Source organism: Jaculus jaculus, chromosome 7, assembly GCF_020740685.1.
Source record: "Jaculus jaculus isolate mJacJac1 chromosome 7, mJacJac1.mat.Y.cur, whole genome shotgun sequence".
In the NCBI taxonomy this organism is placed as follows: Eukaryota; Metazoa; Chordata; class Mammalia; order Rodentia; family Dipodidae; genus Jaculus; species Jaculus jaculus.
Window position 1 is genome coordinate 89,334,813 of NC_059108.1, and position 18,789 is coordinate 89,353,601.

Here is an 18,789-nt window from a genome sequence, read left to right on the forward strand (position 1 = left end):
ATTGAAAGCCAATGTGGATTGAGTGGTGGCAGTTTAGTGGAATGGTTGGGAAACTAGGCACTATCCCAGGAGGGCTTGCAGAAGTACCCACAGAGGGGAGGAATTGGCTGCCAAGGGAGCCGCCCCTCCTGAGTCAGGAAGGCTGGAGAATGGGAAACCCATTCTGGCAGCATATCAGTGAAGCTTGGAGTCAAGGGATCAAGTACCCTTTATTTTCCCAGCTTTTGATTCTGAAGCCAAAATATGCTGTGTTTGATATGCTGCTCACGGGCAAAATAAAAATGACAGCACATAAAAGAACTGGAACACTACTTCAGAAGAACTCAACATGTCCTGACTGCTTGTCAGCAGAAACACCAGAACCTTCTGCCTTCCAAGTGATATGTGAGCGCATCTAGATTGTGGGTCTAAATCACATCTAGAATGCCTGCTGCAGCTGAGTTCTTACCTCCAGTACTCAGCACTTCAGGAAAGCACATCAGGAAGAGGTTGGAGTGGGTTTTGAGTGGCAGTGGGATTCTCTTTGCTGGTAGTTGGTTTTGCTTGCAGGTATTTGACTGAGATAGGATTATTTTCACGATTTTACTTTGAGAAATCCTTATCTTCTCTAGACTGCCTATGGGTGGGTCTACTTCTTAAGAGCTGGTAAGATGGGCCTTGAGAGATTTAGGTTATTCTTAAGTGATAGTTAAGTCTTCACAGTTAGTGACTCACAAAGTTATATTTTGTTTATAACTGAATTATCAAAAAGCCAGAGGGACCAGTAACTGAATACTTTCATGTGTAAGCAAGCTATGGTGTAAATATGCTTACTTAAGATTCATTTTATGCTTATTTTACAGTAGCTTTTACAGTACAACATTAAAATATTTTTCAGAAGTCTGAATGTCATTTAGTTTTTTTTTTTTTTTTTTTTTTGGTTTTTTCAAGGTAGGGTCTCACTCTGATCCAGGCTGACCTGGAATTCACTATGTAGTCTCAGGGTGGCCTTGAACTCAAGGCAATCCTCCTACCTCTGCTTCCTGAGTGCTGGGATTAAAGGCGTGCTCCACCACGTCCGGCTCCAGAAGTCTGAATGTCATTTGTTAATGGTATATTGTTTTCAAATTTTATCTCATGCCTTTGGCTAAGAAAAGGCTTTAAAGTTTTGTCTTGTATACATGCATATATGTTAGCAAGACCTGCTTTGAAAACAGTTTCTGTTTGCCTTAGCAAATTAGGGCTCAAGAAGTTAGAAGTTCAAGTGAGTAGTCACTTCTTGGGCTGGTCTTTTGCCACAGTCTAAGAAGTGAAACTTAGGTTATGAATCTTGAATGGGAAACCAAGTTAGAAATAAGATGATAGAAAACTTTTGGTCCCTTTTTCAACTAGGTTTTTATAAGGACAACATATTATTCAAGGTTAACAGAACCATCATAAAGTCTACTACTAAAATGTATTCAAAACTAAACATAGATTCTTTTTATTTTGACTTATTGGACTTCTTTAAAGCATTCTCTGTTTGGAACAGATGTCAAATGTCAGTGTGTTTATTTCAGCAGATGTATGTAAAGAGTGCAACCTTTTTTTTGCTCTATTAATAAATTTAAGAAACTATATTGTTTCTGTCAATTGCAGGATACTGTATGGAGTTCCTGTTAAGAGTCCAACAGAAGACTATGCAAATGCTCCTCCATTTTCACCAGAGAAACCTCCTGAACAGGCTCGTAAACCATGCTTGCCACTCCTGGGAGAAGAAGTAAGAATTTTGTTTAATATTAGTTTTCTGTACTTCACAGTTTCTTAAATGTTTTGGTTTAAGACATCCTACTGATGTCTTATTGAGGTCTTCAGTAATTGTTGATGTGGTTAGCATCTGTTGACATTTATATGCTTAGAAGTTAAACAGTAAATGTTAAAACAAGTATTAAAATTACACTTGTTAAATGTGATTTCATAAATGTCTTTCTATAGAGAAGTAATTGCTTTTGTTGTTTTTTGAGATATCTTGTTGTGTAGCCTTGAACTGGTGAGCCTTTGGTTTCAGCTTCATGAGTACTGGGATTAGTCATATACTACCATGCCCTACTGTAATTAAAACATCTAAACATAGTGACAAAACTTGAATTGCTTATACTCATTTAGCAAATCTTTATTTTCTGGCTTAAGACAACTGATTTCTTAAATCTGTTCTTGTATTAAATTTTTGATGGTTTGTTTTGGTTGAAGTATATGAGAAAAATATTGGCTTTGTACAAATAAGTAGGTAGAAAGAAAAATTATTTCAGTAGCACTTTTTATATAATTTTTGGACAGATGACTTAATGGTTAAGGCATTTCCCTGTGAAGCCTAAGGACTCCTGACTAAATCTGCAGATCACACATCAGTGAGATGCACAAGGCGATGCAAGTGCCCAACCTCACTTATGCACACAGGGTGGTGCACGCACCTGCAGTTGTTCCGTTGCAGTGGCCGGAGGCCTAGCAGTGCCCATTCTCTCCCTCTCATAAAAACATTGCAAAAGATGTATTCTTCAATAACAAAACAAAATTTAACAAGCGCAATACTTCCACATTTTGTCAAAGTAGGGTGCAACTTTTTTCTTTATTCCTTCAAAACTCAAGTGAAAATCTTGGACATCACAAACACTCGCTGACTCTCTGTTAGGACATGGTAGTGGGTTAAGTTCCTGGGTTTTTTTTCTTTACATATTTTGGATTTGACCTGAAAAACCTGGCAATTTGGACATACTAATATAATAAACACACACACACACATGTGCACATGTGTGCATATGCACACACACACACACACACACACACACAAAATACAAACATGTTAATTTAGGTTAAGGCAGGCTACAAGACTAAAATTTTTAGCAAAGTAACGCCTGTATTCTACACAAACCACACAGCAAAAAGTATTCTTGAATTGTTTGCATCTACCAATAAAGGCCCAATGATCTACAAGTCTACCCTTGCCAGACTGTCCCTATGTGTGCCAACACACTTGCCAAGTTTCTTGCTAAGAAACGCTTAGTATGGATTGCCTTGTAGCTTGATGTTTCACAATAATTTCAGCTCATTTTTATTGGTAAAAGAACGTTTGGGGGTAAATACATAATCCATTAAATATTATAAAAAGCCAGAATTTAAAGAAAATATAATAATTATATGATGCAGATAGGTATTTTAAATTATTGTCAAAATTTCTTCAAGCTCTTTTCATTAATTCATATGATTCTTTAGCATGTAACTTTTAATTTATTTTATTTTGACAATTTCACACATAATCTATTTTGATTATACTTATTCCCCTTTATTGTCTTTTATCCCTGTACCACTCCCATTAAACCCCATCTTCTTCCCAACTACATTTTGCTTTACAGTTGAACAAACTTCATTGTGTATATGTCCCACATCTTCATTATGCATTTATCAGTTGATGGTCAGCTAGGCTGACTCCATATTCTAGCTATTGTGAATAGAGCAGAATAAATATGGCAGAGCAGGTATCTCTGGAGCATTGTGTATGCTGCCTATTCACTCAAATGACAGTTTCTTTTACTGTACAAAAACTTTAATTTCATGAAGTCCCATTTTTCAATTGTTGGTTTGTTTCCAAAAGAACCAGAGTTTTATTCAAAAAGTACTTTCTGACCCCTGTATTGTGTACTGCACTCCCTACCTCCCTTTAGCAATTTCAGAGATTCAGATCTTACACTGAGGACTTTGAGCCATTTGTAGTTACTTCTCTTTCTTTTATTATTTAGAAACTTTGTTATATGGACAAATCATTGTTGGTTCTGTTCCCCTTCTCCATGTCCCCATTTCACTGAGGGCTCTCCTCAGTGGGGTTACTGGTATTTACCATGGGGTTATGGCTTATGAGTTAAGAGAGCAGCAGTCAGTCATGGTATTTAGGGGGGAATGCCTCTGGATACTCCACACCCTTAAATCTGTATTCCTCCTTTTTTTGCAATGTTCCTTGAACCTTGGCATGTGTGTTAGAAGCCTACTTTAGTTTTAAGCTCTGAGCAACTTCTGGATTTCTGTTGGAGCTAATTTTTGTGTTGTGTGAGAGATAAAGATATAAACTTGTTCTTCTCCACATATTTATCCAGTTGTCCTATTACCATTTGTTGTAGATATCTTTTCTTCAGAATATATTTTTGTCATCTTTGCCAATAGTCAAGTGGGTGTAGTTGCACGGGCTGATATTTTGGTCCTACTGATGTATGCATCTGTTTTTGTGCCAGTCTGTGCTGTTTTTATTGCTAAGTCTATATGGCATCTCTTGAAATCAGGTGTGGAGATCTCTCAGCAGTCTTTGTGCCCAAGGTTGCTTTAGCTACCTGGGGTATTTTGTGATTCATTTTGAGGTTTAGTTTATAGGAGTTGGGTCTTTATGTACTATTCACAAATTCTGTGTGACATCCACCACCCCCAACTTGTCACTGTCAAGGGTTCATAGTTAATGCTAGAGTAATGTCAAAAGTTAATGCTTTTTAAAACTTATTTATTTTTATTATTAGATATTGGACATATTTAGTATATAAACATCACATGTTAGTACCATCATTTCCCTCCTCCCTGCTCCTTTTCTGAAGAGGCTTTCCTCATTGGGGATGTAGGTTAACCCCATGGGGATTGTGGTTCATGCATTGTGGGAGTGTGGGGAGAAGCAATTTCTCTGTGCAGTGTCCCAACTTGTGGCTATAACAGTCTTTCCAGCTCCTCTTCCACAAAATTCCCTGAGCTATGCTAGGAGCATTTTAAGTCTAGTTCAGTGATCGGTACTTAGGAGCATCTGGCTGTGTGGTTTGGGAGGTGTTTAGTGTCCTCAGTATCTTTCTCCATCATCCTTGTGCTGATACCACCTTAACTAAGAAAGCAGTACTCTTGCTCATTTCCTCACTTCCTTTGTGGTTTCAGCTGGGGACAGGGTGTAGTGCACTGGGTTGTTTATCAACTCAGGTCCAGTTCTCATCTGAAAAAGAGAAGCAGATTCTCCAACAGAGAGTAAAGTCAGCACTGGTTAAATGGGATAACCATTATTAATTTAGAGAGAATTAAAAGGGTATATACACTCTGACTTGTTTCCCAGTTCCAGATATGGTTTCCTTTCCACTGAGCAGATTTGTTAGCCAATCCAAGAGCATTTGGTTACTCACCATGTCTGTGTGCCACTATTGTACTCGTGTAAGTATCATGTCAAGTTTTTTGCTTCTGAGTTGCTTAGACTTTGAGTTGCTTGAACAGATACTACTTTCCCCTGCTAGCTCATATAGCACCTTCCAGCACTAGATGGGCTAACTGGGGACTGGCTCTCCTCCAGATTCCAACCAGGTCTCTCCATGGTCCATACCAACAGCATTTGGTGTCTTCAGCAGTAGGGTCTTACCATTAACCTCTGGTGGCTAATCAAGTGCTCTGACAGAAGTCTGTCTTGTTTGTTTTAGGAGATCTAGTAGGTCTCCATGATCAACAGCCCATTGTGGATGTAGACCACATCCTGGTACAGGGAATTACAGGCCAGTACCAAGGGAAAAGAAGAAAGAAAAAGCCAGAGAAGAAAGAGAAATAGGAGAAATTTGAGGTTAGAATTCATCTTGCTCTTTAATTCAGGCACTCCCTCTAAGGTCCTCTTGAGTGTTCCACCTTTTAGTCTGACTTCTAGGATATGGGATTCTATGTTACTAGTTCAGTTTGGGTTCAGTTTTGTGTCCCTCCCATCCTTTTGCTTTCCCCAAGCCCTATTGTCCCTGTTGTCCAAGCCTGAAGATGCTATTCAATTATGTCAGCAACTTGGGATCAGCCAGGTTAGGAGCTGAAGATGTGTTAGATCATGCGAAGGTTGTCTTTCTGTGATTGTGTGAGTTTACTTAGAATGATCTATTCCAAGTTTGAGCATATTTCTACAAATCTCAATGTGTGCTCTTTTTTTCTTATTGCTGAGTAGAATTCCATTGCCACATCTTGGTTATCCATTCATCCAATGATGGACTCCTGGGTTGATTCCACATTTTATGAGTTGAGCACATATAAACATGGTTGGGAAAATATTTCTGAACTGTGATGTGGAGCTTTTAGGATAAAAGCCCAGGACGGGAATAACAGGGTCTATTGCTAACTCTATATCCATCCTTTTCAGGAGTCTCCAATTGATTTCCACAGTGGTTGTACCAGCTTACATTCCCACCAATAGTGAATGAGTGCTCCTATTTTTCCACAGCCTCGTGCCAACATTTGTTTTCATTTGATTTTTTTAAAAATTAATTTTTTTATAACCAACAACTTCCATAATTGTAAACAATATCCCATGGTAATTCCCCCCTTTCCCCCACTTTCCCCTTTGAAACTCCACTCTCCATCGTATCCCCTCCCCTCTCAATCAGTCTCTCTTTTATTTCGATGTCATCATCTTTTCCTCCTATTATGATGGTCTTGTGTAGGTAGTGTCAGGCACCATAAGGTCATGGATATCCAGGCTATTTTGTGTCTGGAGGAGCATGTCATTTGACATTTTAATGATTGCTATCCTTACTATGGTAAGATGGAATCTCATAGTTGTTTTAATTTGCATTTCCCTAGTGGTTAGGGATATTGAACATTTTCTTAAGAGTGTATTAGCCATTTGTAATTCTTCCCCTGAGAACTCCCTATTTACTTCTCTGTCCCACTTTTGGAGTGGATTTTTTGATTTTTTATTGTTTAGATTTTGAGTTCTTTATAGAGTCTAGATATTAGGTTTCTGTCTGTGGCATACCTGGCAAAGATTTTCTCCCATTCAGTGGGTAATCTTTTGCTTATGGTATGTTTGTCTGTGCAAAAGCTTTTTAGCTTCACAAGATCTGTTTTGTTGAGTACTTGTTTAATTTCCTGTGCTACTGGGGCTTTGTTCAGGAAGTCTTTTCCAAGTCCTGTATCATGGAGAGTACTTCCTATTTTTTCTTCCAGTAGTTCAAGAACTTCAGGTCTTATATTGAGGTCTTTAATTTATGTGGACTTAGTTTTTTTATATGGAGAAATATATGGGTCTAATTTCATTTTTCTACATATAGTCATCCAATTTGTCCAACACCATTTGTTGAAGATGCTGTCTTTTCTCCAATCTACATTATTGGCAACTTTGTCAAAGGATCAACCAGCTGTAGTTGCTTGCCCTAAGGTCTATGTCTTCAATTCTGTTCCATTGGTCTATGTTTTTGTTTTTATTCCAGTACCATGCTGTTTTAGTCACTCTGGATTATTAATATAGTTTAGATCAGGTATGGTGATGCCACCAGAGCTGTTTCTTTTGCTGAGGATATGTTTGGATATCTCAGGCTTTCTTCCATTCCATATGAATTTTGAGATCATGTTTTCAATCTCTGTGAAGAATGATGTTGGTATTTTTGTTGGAATTGTGTTAAATCTGTATATTGCTTTTGGTAGAATTGCCATTTTCACAATATTAAATCTACCTATCCAGGAACGTGGGAGGTCTTCCCATGTTCTCAAGTCTTTCACAATTTTTTTCTGGACTATTTTTATTAGATAGTTCTTTTACACCCTTTGTCAGTGTTATTCCAAAGTATTTAAATTTTTTGTTGTTATTGAAAATGTGACAGTCTCACTGATTTCTTTCTCTGTATGTTTGTCCTTTGCATATAGAAAAGCTATTGATTTTTGTGCATTGAGTTTGTATCCTGCCACTTTGCTGAAGGAATTTATCACCTTTACAAGTTTTGGGACGAAGACTTTCAGGTTACTTATATATAGGATCATGTCATGTGCAAATAAGCCTAACTTGACTTCTTCCTTCCCAATTTGAATCCCTTTTATGTCTTTCTCCTCTATTATTTCTTGGGCTAGTACTTCTAGTACTATCTTGAAGAGCAGTGGTGAGAGTGGGACCCCTGTCTTGTTCCTGATCTCAGTGGGAACTCCTTGAGTTTTTCCCATTAAGAATTATTTGGGCTTTAGGAGCTTTATAGATAGCCTTTATTGTGTTGAGATATAAATCCTCCATGCCTGTTCTTTCCAGTGTTTTGATCATGAAGTGCTGTTGTATTTTGTCAAAGGCCTTATCTGCATCAATTGAAATGATCATGTGGTTCTTATGGTTCATTTTTTAATGTGTTTTTGTTCATTTATTTATGTGGTGTATTACATTGACCAATTTCTCTATGTTAATCCATCCCTGCATCCCTGAAGGGGAAGGAACTCAGATCCTGGAGGTGGGAGGAGCCCAGACATGGGTCCTGCCTTCTCACTGCAGACTGCTGAGCCTGCCTACACACTGTCTGTACAAGGAACTATGAACAGAGAAGTGGGAGGAGTCCAGAAATCTGGCCTACTCCCTTTAGTCAGCTGTGCCCCAAGTTGATTTCAGCTCATCTTCTTTTGGCAAAGGCAATTTTGAGAAAAAAATGCATAATCCATTTAAATATTATTAAAAGTAAAAATATAATTACCAGTACTATCATACTTTCAGACAGTTAATTATTTTAGAATACTACTAAATGGTTTTCAAGTTCTTTCCTTGAATGTTACATTAATTTTTTTTTGCATGAAACTACCTTCACTTTATTTTTTTTCCCAAATTTTATTTATTTATTTATTTATTTATTTATTTATTTATTTATTTAAGAGAGACAGACAGAGAGAAAAAGAGGCAGATGGAGAGAATGGGCACACTAGTGCCTCCAGTCACTGCAAACAAACTCCAGATGCATGTGTCACCTTGTGCATCGGACTTATGTGGGTCCTGGGTAATCAAGCCTCAAACTGGGGTCCTTAGACTTCACAGGCAAGTGCTTAATATAAACCATCTCTCCAGCCCTAATTGTTTGTTTTATGATTATCTTATTGATGTAATATTTTCTCTTATTATTAACATAATAGTGAGTTGAACCATTATCCCCAGAAGGCATGTTCAAGTCCTAATTCATATCACTGTGAATATAACCATATTTATCAATAGGGACTTTTCTTATGGAATTATGAATTTTAGGATTATGCTGGATATTGGGTCTTCAGTTAAAAAGATATGGCATCTTTTCAAAAGAAAATCATGTGAACACACAGAGCACATAGAAATGAAGACAGTGCATTGATGAAGCTGGAGATGGGAATGATGTGGCTTCTAGCCAAACAATGCCAATGATAGTCAATAACTGCTAGAAGCTAGGAGAAAGAATCTAGAGTCTTCAGAGGGAACATGCCCTCCCTGTACTGGTGATTCCAGACCTGCGAGACAATACATTTCTGAGCGTGTATGCCAGCCAGGGGAGATGTGTTACATCTGTTAAAAAGTTAATAAACCAGTGTTGATACATGATTTTTTTTTTGTTGTTGTTGTATTTTTGAGGTGGGTCTCACTCTAGCTCAGGCTGACCTGTAACTCACACTGTAGTTCCAGGCTGGCCTCGAAGTCACAGCAATCCTCCTACCTCTGCCTCCCAAGTGCTGGCATTAAAGGCATGTACCACTACACCCAGCTTGAAACATAATTTTTAACTAGGTTTGTACTTCAGATTTCTTTAGTTTTATTTATTTATTTATTTATTTTAGATTTTTTAAAAATTTTTATTAACATTTTCCATGATTATAAAATATATCCCATGGTAATTCCCTCCCTCCCCACCCCCACACTTTCCCATTTGAAATTCCATTCTCCATCATATTACCTCCCCATTACAATCATTGTAATTACATATATACAATATAAACCTATTAAGTATCCTCCTCCCTTCCTTTCTCTACCCTTTATGTCTCCTTTTTAACTTACTGGCCTCTGCTACTAAGTATTTTCATTCTCACACAGAAGCCCAGCCATCTGTAGCTAGGATCCACATATGAGAGAGAACATGTGGTGCTTGGCTTTCTGGGCTTGGGTTACTTCACTTAGTATAATACTTTCCAGGTCCATCCATTTTTCTGCAAATTTCATAACTTCATTTTTCTTTACCGCTGAGTAGAACTCCATTGTATAAATGTGCCACATCTTCATTATCCACTCATCTGTTGAGGGACAACTAGGCTGGTTCCATTTCCCAGCTATTATAAATTGAGCAGCAATAAACATGGTTGAGCACGTACTTCTAAGGAAATGAGATGAGTCCTTAGGATATATGCCTAGGAGTGCTGTAGCTGGGTCATATGATAGATCAATCTCTAGCTGTTTTAGGAACCTCCACACTGTTTTCCACAATGGCTATACCAGATTGCATTCCCACCAGCAGTGCAGAAGGGTTCCTTTTTTTCCACATCCCCACCAACATTTATGATCATTTGTTTTCATGATGGTGGCCAATCTGACAGGAGTGAGATGGAATCTCAATGTAGTTTTAATCTGCATTTCCCTGATGACTAGTGATGTAGAACATATTTTTAGATGCTTATATGCCATTCGTATTTCTTCCTTTGAGAACTCTCTATTTAGCTCCATAGCCCATTTTTTGATTGGCTTGTTTGATTCCTTATTATTTAACTTTTTGAGTTCTTTGTATATCCTAGATATTAATCCTATATCAGATATATAGCTGGCGAAGATTTTTTCCCATTCTGTAGGTTGCCTCTTTGCTTTTTTCACTGTGTCCTTTGCGGTGCAAAATCTTTGTAATTTCTTTAGGTCCCAGTGGTTAATCTGTGGTTTTATTGCCTGAGCAATTGGGGTTGTATTCAGAAAGTCTTTGCCAAGACCAATATGTTGAAGGGCTTCCCCTACTTGTTCCTCTAGCAGTTTCAGAGTTTCCGGTCTGATGTTAAGGTCTTTAATCCATTTGGACTTAATTCTTGTGCATGGCGAGAGAGAAGAATCTATTTTCATCCTTCTGCAGATATATATCCAGTTTTCAAAACACCATTTGCTGAGGAGGCTGTTTCTTCTCCAATGAGTACTTTTGGCATTTTTATCAAATATCAGGTGGCTATAGCTACTTGGGCTTACATCTGGGTCCTCTATTCTATTCCACTGATCTACATGTCTGTTTTTGTGCCAGTACCATGCTGTTTTTGTTAGTATGGCTCTGTAGTATAGGTTAAAATCAGGTATGGTGATACCACCAGCCTCTTTTTTGTTGCTCAGTATTATTTTAGATATTCAAGGTTTTTTGTGATTCCAAATGAATTTTTGGATTGTTTTTTCTATTTCCATGAAGAAAGCCTTTGGAATTTTGATAGGGATTGCATTAAATGTGTAGATTGCTTTAGGTAAGATTGCCATTTTCACAATATTGATTCTTCCAATCCAGGAACAAGGGATGTTTCTCCACTTTCTAGTGTCTTCTGCAATTTTTCACTTGAGTGTTTTAAAGTACTCATTGTATAGATTCTTTACTTCCTTGGTTAGGTTTATTCCAAGGTACTTTATTTTTTTTGATGCAATTGTGAATGGGAGTGATTCTCTGATTTCATCCTCTGTGTGTTTGTTGTTAGCATATATGAAGGCAACTGATTTCTGTGTATTTATTTTGTATCCTGCTACATTGCTATAGGTTTTGATCAGCTCTAACAGCTTGCTAGTAGGGTCTTTAGGGTCCTTTATGTATAGGATCATGTCATCTGCTAATAATGATAACTTGATTTCTTCCTTTCCAATTTGTATCCCTTTTATGTGTGTCTTTTGCCTTATTGCTATAGCTAAGACTTCCAAAACTATATTAAATAAAAGTGGGGACAGTGGACACCCTTGTCTTGTTCCTGATTTTAGTGGAAAAGCTTCCAGTTTTTCCCCATTTAGTAATATGTTGGCTGTAGGCTTGTCATAAATAGCCTTTATTATATTGAGATATGTTCCTTCTATTCCCAGTCTCTGTAGGACTTTTATCCATGAAAGGATGTTGGATTTTGTCAAATGCTTTCTCTGCGTCTAATGAGATGATCATGTGATTTTTGTCCTTCAAACCGTTTATGTAATGTATTACATTTATAGATTTGCGTATGTTGAATCATCCCTGCATCCCTGGGATAAAGCCTACTTGGTCAGGGTGAATGATCTTTTTGATATACTCTTGTATTCTGTTTGCCAATATTTTGTTGAGAATTTTTGTATCTATGTTCATGAGGGAGATTGGTTTGTAATTTTCTTTTTTTGTTCTATCTTTGCCTGTTTTTGGTATCAGGGTGATGCTGGCCTCATAGAAGGAATGTGGTAGAACTCCTTCTTTTTCTATTTCCTGGAAAAGCTTAAGAAGCAATGGTGTTAGCTCTTCCTTAAAAGTCTTAAAAGTCTGGTAAAATTCAGCAGTGAATCCATTACATCCATTTGATGTAATATATTTTCAGGGTAGGACCTTAAGGTGTTAGGTGTGGCTCTTAAGACTCTCAGAGTATCTACAAAGATGTTCTTAGGGGTTGAGTTTCCCTGCTATAGGAGTATTCAAGCAGGCTGAGTGGAATAAAATACAGGTAGATTCTAAAATTTAACTAAACACTGTACACATTCAATCAAAAACAACCCCGAGTATGTATGCAAGAGTAGTTATTATAACGACCAGATCCTCTATCAACAAAGAGGTTAAGATTTCTTGTCTGTTGAGTGGTCCAATTCAGCTTGCGACCAAGTGAGACCCTTCCCTGGTGCAATCCCAGTTACCTTGGATGATTTTGGTCTCAGTCAAGTTGCTGCCTGGGTCGTCGGTCTGCTGTTCTGATTTCTGGAGCTGGGCACTTGCTTTTCCTGCGGGGCAAACCAAGCCTGGCAATTGTGGCCCTGCAGATCAGCACCCCTGCTGCTGGAACTGCTGCTGCTCATACTGCCCCTGCTGGGTCTGTAGCCACTGCTGCTAAAGGTGTTGCTGCTGGACCCACTGCTGCTGCTGCCTCTGCTGCTGCTGTAGCTGCCACTGCTGGAGCCACCACTGCTGCTGAAGCTGCTGCTGCTGTGACCACTGTCGCTGCTCCCCCTGAAGCTGCCGCTGCCGAGTCTGCCACTGCTGCCACTCCTGGGTCTGCTGCTGCTGGGGCTGCTGGTACCCCTTCCGGAGCTGCTGATGTTGCTGCCGAACTCTGCTCCTGCTTGGGTCCCACTGTCAGCCCAAGTTGGCGTGGCCGGGTCCCTGGCTGCTGCTCTGTTCGCCGGAGCTGGGCTCAGGTGGTGGGGGAGGGGAGGGAGCCACAGCTGCTCTGGTTCTCTCGCTGCTCCAAGCGTTCTTCTACCTCGCGGTCTGCTCCTCCGTTGCTCACTGCCACTCTCCCCTCACGTTTCCCGAGTTGTAGAGAGCGCCGGTGTGAGGGAAAGCTCCGGCACCTGGCTTTTCCTGCGGCTGGAGCCGAGACTGGCAGTTTTCTGGTGCGCCGCGGCCGCGGCAGTTGGCTGAGCTGCCGGAGCCACTTTTCCCGCCTGTGCAGGCTCTGGATGCTCTGGAACTCTTCTACTTCTCCGCTGCCGCTTCAATTTCCTATACACCTCACTTTTTAGTGAAAGTGTGTATTTTGCTGAGTTTTTTTGGTCTTTTTCCCCCCTAGTCTGCTTTGGCGTGGTACCTACGCCGCCATCTTAACTGGAAGTCTCTCTTTAGTTTTAATATGAAGTTATTTTCATGTCCAGTTGCACCAACATTGTTAGTCCATGTTCTGTGAATATTTACCAGGTAAAGCACAGTGCTATCTGTACCCTTCCTTTTGCCTTTAGCTTTTCATGTTCCACTTCCAGTTATTGAGCTCAGCTACTTTCTTTCTGCCTTCTTCTGTGAAGTTGTTTGTTACATTGGCTATACAGTTAGATTGTTTTGTTATATTTTGTATTCTGTCCTGGGATTTCTTCACATCTCCTCAGTGATTTTTTTAAGCTTTGTATTATGCTAAAATTCAGTTTTTGGCTTCAATGTTCAGTGGGTTTGACAAATATATAATGTCATACATGTAGCCATAAGTCTGGTATCATCCAGGAGAGTTTCACTTCCAAAACCCTTAGGCCTGATTCAATTTTATTTAGTACAACTTTAAAGATACAAACAAGCACAGAAGCAAAATATTAAACACCTAGGGTCATGCAGTTAAGAACTGATATTCAGTTTGTCATGTTTGTTTCACAGTTTTTGAAAATGACAACACAAGTCTTGTTATATTTCTTCCTAATTTTATTTCCCTTCCCACTTGAAGGAGGTAAATGTCTTTTTAGTCCATACTTTTTATGCTTTACTGGATATATTTGTTATCCTAAATAATATAGTAGTATATAAAGTAGTATAGATGTATTTATATATGTTTATATAAATAACAATTTTGTATCGACCCTTAAAATTTCAGTTAATTTATTTATTTACAAATGCTCCTGTGCACTTGCATGTGTGTGTGAGGGTACACCAAAGTCTGTTTCCATTGCATATAAACCCTAGATACATGTGTCACTTTGTATCTGGATTTACCTGGGTGCTGGAGAATCACACCTTGCCTGGAAGGCTTTGCAAGCAAGAATCTTTAACTACTGAGCAAACTCTCCAGGTCAGATATTGTATCTTAATAGATTAACAATATGCAATTCAATGAGTACACTATGGTTTAATCATCTCTCTTATTAATGGACATTTAATTTGGGCTTTACTTTTGCAATCTTATCTGCTCTGTGTGCATCTTGTGTACATATTTCCATGCATGTGTGCAATAATTTGCCTAGAACACATGTCTGGAAATAAAATTGCTGGAACATGTGGAATGCACATTTTTCTATTTTACTATATACATGGTCAGCTTGCCTGTTCACTTTCCTTTTATTTGTTTATTTATTTATTTAGTTTTGTACTCAGTGAATACAGTCAAATTGGTACCTTTGTTAGCATCCTTCCTGTCCTCCCTTCTCCACAGGGACCCTCCTTGTTGGGGCATGTGGGTCGTACATTGTGTGGTTAACCATCAGTTATGGGTAGGAGGAAATGTTTCTGTGTACCATGACCCAATGTGTGGCTCTGACATTCTTTCCGCCCCTCTTCTGCAAATTTCCCTGAGCCACAATGGGTTCATTTTAGGTCTGCTTCAGTGATGACGTCTTGGGAGTGTCTGTGTCTCTGGATATGTGCTTTGGTAGGAGTTGATTGTTCTCTGTTTCTTTCTCTTTCACCCTTCTGCTGGTATCAGGTTCACTAAGGAAAATAGCACTCTTGCTTGTTTCTCCAATTATTCTTGGTTTCAGCTCCGGCCCTTTTGAGGTATGATGGAGTTGTCCTTTAAGGGCCTGGTGAAGGTTCAACCATTTGGTCTGTCTCTCAGGATGTAGAATTATATGGTACCATTGCCATTTGGGTCCAGTTTTGTGTCTCCCCTGCTTTCTTGCCCTCCCCTTCCTCCTCACCCACCTTATTGTCTGGTCCTTGAGATGCTTGCTAGTTATGTCAGCATCTTGGGTAGATTCAGGTTAAGAACTGTAGATGAGTGACACTATGCTGTGATTATCTTTCTGTGATTGGGTGAGTTCTGAAAATAATCTGTCCCAAGTTCTACAATTTTTCTTCAAATTTCATTGTGTCATTTTTCCTTACTGCTGTGTAGAATTACATTGTGTAGATATACCACATCTTAGTTATCCATACATCTAATGGTGGACATCTGGGTTGATTCCAGCTCTTAGCTATTATGAATTGAGAAGCTATAAACATGGTTGAGCAAAATCTCTCTGGACTGAGGTGTGGAGCTTTTGGCTCTTTTGAAAAGTCATCTTTCCTGACTCTCAGAGGCCATGAAACCAATAGAGTCATTTTCTCAACAACTATAAATGGTTATGAAAGAAGCTTGGGTTTTATATTTTAAGAGATGCTGGTCACTATTTATAATAATTTTTATATTATTTTCAAAGATATCTGCATATCCAGGATTTACAAAGCTGTTTTGGAATTTAACTGCACCCAAATTTGCTGTTCCAGAGTCAGTCATGAGGGAAACTTTATATCCAAAATATGAGGTAATGCATGAATTGTTTTCTATAATCATTATTATTATAGTTATTGTTATTTAATAATTAAATTGTATCATTGATTATGACATAAAATTTTAGATAGTTGCTATTTATTTATTTATTTATTTTTTTAATTTAATTTATTAGTTTTCATTTCAGTGAATACAGGCAGTTTGGTACCATTATTTAGGCTCATCTGTGATCTACCCCCTCCCATTAGACCCTCCTTGTTGATGAAAATGGGTCGTGCATTGTGGAGATAGCCCCCAGTTATTAGTATGATAAATGTCTCTGCAAATCATGACCCAACATGTAACTCTGACATTCTTTCCGCCCCCTCTTCCGCAAGATTTCCCTGAGCCATGTTGGGTTCATTATTTTTTAAAATTATTTATTTATTTATTTGAGAGTGACAGACACAGAGAGAAAGACAGATAGAGGGAGAGAGAGAGAATGGGCGTGCCAGGGCTTCCAGCCTCTGCAAACGAACTCCAGACGCGTGTGCCCCCTTGTGCATCTGGCTAATGTGGGACCTGGGGAACCGAGCCTCGAACCGGGGTCCTTAGGCTTCACAGGCAAGCGCTTAACCACTAAGCCATCTCTCCAGCCCGATAGTTGCTATTTAGATGGTAACTATCAAACAACCATTTCCATAATTAGAATTGATGGACTGACCCTTTAGAAATTATTTATATATGTAAATAATTGTGATGTGTCTATCATATTAGATAAATATATACCTATATAGTTACAAAATTATGTAATAAGGATGTAAGGGAATGAAAAGATGGTCCAGTGGCTAAGATACTTGCTACTTACCTGGGTTTGATTCTCCAGTTCATAAGTAAAGCCAGATGCACAAAGTGGCGCATTCAACTTGGTGTTCATTTGCAATGGCTAGAAGCCCTGGCATGCCTCGCTCTTTCTCTCTCTTGCCTTACAAATAAATAAATGAAACAATCTTTTATAAAAAAATGTGTAACTATAATTTATATATTTCTTTAAAGTGCTATACTTCTGACAAGGTAAACATTGTTTTCTTTTGAAAGAATATTTTAATGGAGGATCCAAAATACAAAATCATGTAGGTGGTTTCATTCATCTTCATGGTAATTTCATTTACTTTTTTGATGTAAAAACAATTGAACGTTTATTATCAGAAGTTATATAATAATCACAAATCACTGTTCAAATTTTGATAGTAATATAATTGTTGTTACATGTTTCATTGTTAAGACCTTAAGTTTCTTTTTTTTTCTGGAAAACTAAGGGACATATTTGTTACATAAAAACTTTAATGAATCTATATCAGTCTTTGGTGGAAAAACAAACTTTATTTCTAGCCAACCTTAAAGAGCCAGCAGACTGACAGAATGGTGCACAAGGACGCTTGTCCATTTGGTATGGTCACACTTGGCATCCCTCCACTTCTACTCATCATGGAGAACCCGCACACCTTTCTCCTCAGGCTGAGACTAGAATGGATTCTGCAAGAAGCCCATGATGCCATGGTTTTCCAAGAATGTTCTCATTTCAGTGATGCATTTAGTGAGATATCTGCTTAATTATTAAATATTTACATTGAAAAATACAGTTAAGTTAGTCATTTTCTCCACATTTTTATGTTATTGAACAAAGCTATGCCAACCTGCATCCCCAACAAGGAAGGCCTCTTCAGAAAAGGGACAGGGAGGGGGGAACAGATGGTACCAACATGTGATGTTTACATATAAAATATGTCCATATCTAATAATAAAAATAAAATTTAAAAAGCTATGCCAGGGGCTGGAGAGATGGCTTGGCAGTTAAGCGCTTGCCTGTGAGGCCTAAGGACCTGGGTTTGAGGCTTGATTCCACAGGACCCACGTTAGCCAGATGCACAGGGTGCACACAAGTCTGGAGTTTGTTTACAGTGTACTTTCTTCTTTCTCTCTGTTTTCTCTTCAAAATAATTCAGTGATGAGGATCATTGCTTTGTTAGTTTTAATGGTACTTCAGTACTTGCACAGCATTTTAGGTCACTTAATAAAATACATATTTCAGAAATGAACAAAACAAAAACATAAGGAAATCGGTCATGTGTATCTGTGTAATGAAATCATAGAAAAGATAAATCCTGAGAAACTAAATCCTAATCAACCTTGTCTTAATCTCTCAAGACTGCACTTTTTAAATGTAAAGTAAATGTTTGAATATTCAATTAGAGGTTATATTGTATAGATAAATTTATGACCTTAGTTCTTAACAGATTTTGTTGTTAGAGTATGACAAAATTTCATTCTTTTGTATGTGTTTTATTTTATTGATTTGATCTAATGAAGGCTAAGCATTCTCAATGAAGTTATGTTTTGTTCATTTCTCTGTGTTGTCAATTTTTTAATTTCATGTGATATGAGTCAGGGTCCTTTGACTTTGCAGGCAAATGCCTTAACCACTAAGCCATCACTCCAACCCTTATTCTAAAATTTCAATTTATGAATTTTTGTCTCCTACCAATTTTAATGACTTTTTAAGCTTATTCTGCATATAAATTCCACTACAATATGTCGAGTCCTATGTTCTTTACTGTTGTGTCTAGGTACATTTTCAGTTTATTCCATTGTTTCCTTTTTTCAGTTTTGTTTTGTTTTAAATATACCACGTAACTAGTCAATTGTTACTTTTGTCTTACTATTATTTTATTTTGTGTTTTCTGTCTTTAAAATAGTGTATGTACTTTGTGTTTTGTAAAAGTGGTATGCTTTTCTTTAGCAATATTATTGTACCATTTTTAGTAGCAAGATCTACTTCTGAACTTTTATAGCACCAGTAACATGAAGGTTTTTCCTTAGTATTGTTACTAATACTGTGTCCTCACTTTTAATACTGCATATTCACTTTTAATACGATGTATTCATTGTACTCATGCCATGAAACTAATATTTTACCATGTG

At 38.0% G+C, this 18,789-nt stretch overlaps 1 protein-coding gene across 1 annotated transcript in view; it reads left to right on the forward strand.

The window, feature by feature from the left end:
• The window catches only part of Ttc6 (tetratricopeptide repeat domain 6), a 313,619-nt gene that overhangs the window by 126,204 nt on the left and 168,626 nt on the right, over positions 1-18,789 (forward strand). Inside the window, exons 6-7 of the mRNA XM_045155567.1 lie at positions 1,618-1,738; positions 15,758-15,862. Of these exons, the coding sequence (XP_045011502.1) occupies positions 1,618-1,738; positions 15,758-15,862 (226 nt within the window). The remainder of the gene's footprint in view (positions 1-1,617; positions 1,739-15,757; positions 15,863-18,789) is intronic.